Source organism: Hydra vulgaris, chromosome 03 (assembly GCF_038396675.1).
Source record: "Hydra vulgaris chromosome 03, alternate assembly HydraT2T_AEP".
Taxonomy (NCBI): Eukaryota; Metazoa; Cnidaria; class Hydrozoa; order Anthoathecata; family Hydridae; genus Hydra; species Hydra vulgaris.
In genome coordinates, this window is record NC_088922.1 from 56,255,001 (window position 1) to 56,259,088 (window position 4,088).

The window sequence follows — 4,088 nt, forward strand, 5'->3', positions numbered from 1 at the left end:
TGCTTAAATAAGATAACAATAAAATAAATTTTGTTATTAATAATAATAATTAATAAATCAATAAATAATTTTGTTTTTATGTTTAACCCAAAATATATTTACAATAATATAGTATTGGACATTTTTATACAAGGACATAAGTTTCTTCAATATGATCACTATCTTCTTTATCTGAAAAAATAAAAGAATCAGTACTTGATTCCAAAAAGTTTTTTATTATTGATACACTAGGATCAGTTTGTACTTGATCAATAAAAACTAGGCCGGCACCAATATTAGAATCAACAAATTTATTTTCATCTTCAACAACATAGTTGACCTGACAATCACTTCTGAACGAGATTGAGCTTAAAATACTGTTAGCAACATCAGTATTTTTATCTGTCTCAATTTGAGGCAAAAAACATTCAATACCTTGCAAGACTGCTCCTTTTTGTGTGCAAAAGATTTTATTAGCAAAAACCACTTCATCAAACTTTAGACACAACAATTGAGTTTCTATGTCAGATTTAACTTTTGCAACTGTTTTTGATAAACTTGAGTAATACTCTGACTCCAACATTGCGGTAACAAGCTCTAAGCAAGCTCCAAAACAATCACTGATAAGTAATTCAATATTATTAATTTCAATATTTAAATCTGCAAAGCTGTCTTCAAATATATCAACTAGCAAAAAATCCACAATCTCCTTTAAAGAATCCTCATACAATCTTAAATAGTTTGCATACATTTTCTTATGCCATAGAATATTTCTTAAAATCCATTTAATATTCAAGCCAGAATTGGACTTTGACGGATTGTCATATAGTTTCATTTTATGTTTACCCCAGCGGCTCCCCCAACGACTTCCCTTATATCCAACAAGAAAAAACTTTTTTTTTGCAACAGGGTCTTGCTGCTGATAAGTGTAGACAACCATTTCATGAAGAGCTTTACCAGTACTTTGAAGACACATCCATATAATATTGGGAAACGATGTAACGTTATGAAAACTCATAATTTTTTAACTCTTCAGTTAAAATTTTATATATAGATGAAAATAAATTAAAAATTCTTAAGTAATTACCACAAATGTAAATATATAAAATTTAAACTTAAGTATTTATAAAGACCTAGTAAACACAGTAAATAATAATTAATGCAATAATTGAATATCATTGAAAATCTTTTTCCAAAAATCTAATCATTTGCATTATTCAAATTTAAATAATAGTAGCAAATGTACTTATGTATTTTCTATGTTACTCTATTACTGTTATAAACTTTAATTTTGTGACTTTTTCAACATAATTTGTCGCTTCCAAAACAAACTTTACATTTCCAAACATCATTTTTATATTAGCAAACAAGATTGTTATACCTAAAATAACAACATGTAAGCTTTTAAATATTATATGTTATAAATCTATTATTGGAATAATGAAATTCATTAAATTTCTATTTCATAAATTACCAATAAACTTATAAATGCAGCAGAAATAAAAAAAAACCTTTTAATATATTCAAACTAAAAAATTAAATAACAAATATAACCTTTTTCTTAATTTAAATTATTATTCATTATAATAACTGCTATATATAGCAATTAAAGATACATTGACACTTACCTAAAGATGTTGTTTTTGACACTTTATTTGATAGCTTTAATGCAACTAAAAAAAAAATTATTTGGCTAAGTCTTAGCAAATAAATTTTTTTTTTTTAGTTTCATAAAATATTATGTATAAAAACAACATTCTAAGCCTTAGTCGTAGGCTAAGAATGTTGTTTTTATACATAATGTTTTGTTGCAGATAGTAATAAATTATTTTTTAAAACTCTTACTTTTGAACTATTTAAGATATTTAATACAATATCTATTAAATAAAATTCTCATATAAATTAATATATATAAATATATCTATATATATATATATATATATATATATATATATATATATATATATATATATATATATATATATATATATATATATATATATATATATATATATATATATATATATATATATATATATATATATATATATATATATATACATACATATATATATATATATAATATATATATATATATATATATATATATATATATATATATATATATATATATATACATATATATATATATATATATATGTATATGTATATGTATATATACATACTTATTTATACTTTTATATTGTATTATAAAAATTTATATTATATTATGTTTATATTTATATTATATTACTTTTATATTTTATTATAAAAATGAGCCATATTTTGCCCCTGCTACGACCAATACGGTTGCCAGACGTCCCGGATTCAAGCGTCGGTGACCCGCGTCCCGGCCCAACCCTTTCCGGGACGTTAAATGTCCCGAATCCGAAAATTGATGAAAATTGGTTTCAAAATTATTCAAATATAATCAATTGTTCTAAATCTTCGAGCCACAACAAACTTGTGATGATTAAGTATAAATAACACATTTCTTAAATACTTACTTTCTTAATAACTACAACTTTACTTATTTATTCTAGTCGGTCTTGTACTGTTGCACGCCGGAAGTTGTATTAATTTGTTATGGCTCATAGTTAAAAACTAGTCATTGGAGTGACATCTAAATAAAATAAACAAACAAAAAAAAAATCAACAGCAAAAATAATAAATAAAATAAATTAATTTAAAAATAACAATAATAACGATAAAGCTATAATAAATCAAATATTAAGACAAAAAATATGAAAACACTCAATTAAAAACAACAAATAAAAATAAAACAATTAACGAACGAAAATGCAAAACACAAAAGCTACAAAATGAAAATGCAAACACGAAAACTTCTACGAAATAAAATAAAATTAAAAATAAAAACAAACTTAGTTATTTATTCGCAAAGCAAGAAAGTTGTAGAAATATTAGTAAAATAGAAAAACAGCGAACAACAATAAAAATAATTAGCCACAACAGCACAAATAATTACTAACTTTACCCAAACAAAATGTCAAAACACAAAAACTACAAAATAAAAGCAAAAACTACAAAAAGAAAATGCAAACACAAAAACTTCTACAAAATAAAATTAAAAAAATAATCTTTTGCTATTTTTGGCGAAAAAAATAGTGTAGAAAAATTGGTAGCGATTTAGTATAAATTGATGTTCTAATTTTCTTTTGTTTGTTTTTTAAAGTGTTAATTTGAGTGTTTACTTTTCAAGTGTTTCTGTTTTTATAATATGGCTTGTTTTTTTTACTCTTCATTATCTTTTGATATTTTTAAATTCTTTATTTAAACTAAACAATTGATAATTAACTCAGTTTATGATTTTCTTTCTTTGTTTCCTTTTTGTTTTTTTAACGGTTAAAAAAACATTCTTAATTTATGATTTGTTGTTATTGTTTGCGTATTGTTTTTTTTTTTGTTGTTGTTGCTTTTTTTATGGTTTTTATACATTTTTTAAAAGGTTCTTATTTTATTTATTTACCCTTTATATATATATATATATATATATATATATATATATATATATATATATATATATATATATATATATATATATATATATATATATATATATATATATATATATATATATAAAGATTTGCGTTCTTTGGTGTTTACTTAACATTAGTTGAATTACTATTTGTAAATATCCATAAAAATATTTTTTTAGAATATATATGATTGATGATATTGATAATAGTGACACTGAAATCACTGTTACGAACTCGGAAATGGACAACGCCACATCGACAAAATCGTCAATAGCGATAGATCATGATACACCTAAAAAAAAAGAAAGCAAAGCGATTGAGTCGATTTCAAACAAAGTGAGAGTTCGATTTCGATTGGTGTCGTCGAGTGCCAGGAAATATGTTTGAAGCTAACTGCATCCTTAGTAACAGAAATTTTGGAATTGGACAAAAAAAAGTCCGATCTCCACAAGGGAAACGTGAATGCTGCTCATTCTTCGTCAGTACTCTCATACTTTGTGAAATCCACACCTACCGGCCTAGACAAACAGGTTAGTTGTACTCAGGACTCGACTTAGGAGTCTCATCTCAGCCTCTCTCTCAAGTCAGCCTAGTCAGGTCACTTAAAAACTG

General features: G+C 23.9%; 1 protein-coding gene across 1 annotated transcript in view; it reads right to left on the bottom strand.

The window, feature by feature from the left end:
* The window catches only part of LOC136078285 (uncharacterized), a 3,086-nt gene extending 489 nt beyond the window's left edge, over positions 1-2,597 (bottom strand). The window contains exons 1-3 of the mRNA XM_065793758.1: positions 2,487-2,597; positions 1,608-1,652; positions 1-1,360 (exon numbers count right to left, since the gene is read on the bottom strand). The exon at positions 1-1,360 is cut by the window's left edge and continues 489 nt beyond it. Coding sequence (XP_065649830.1) covers positions 125-997 — 873 coding nt within the window. The 5' untranslated portion in view covers positions 998-1,360; positions 1,608-1,652; positions 2,487-2,597 and the 3' untranslated portion in view covers positions 1-124. The remainder of the gene's footprint in view (positions 1,361-1,607; positions 1,653-2,486) is intronic.
* Between the last annotated feature and the right edge of the window lie 1,491 nt (positions 2,598-4,088).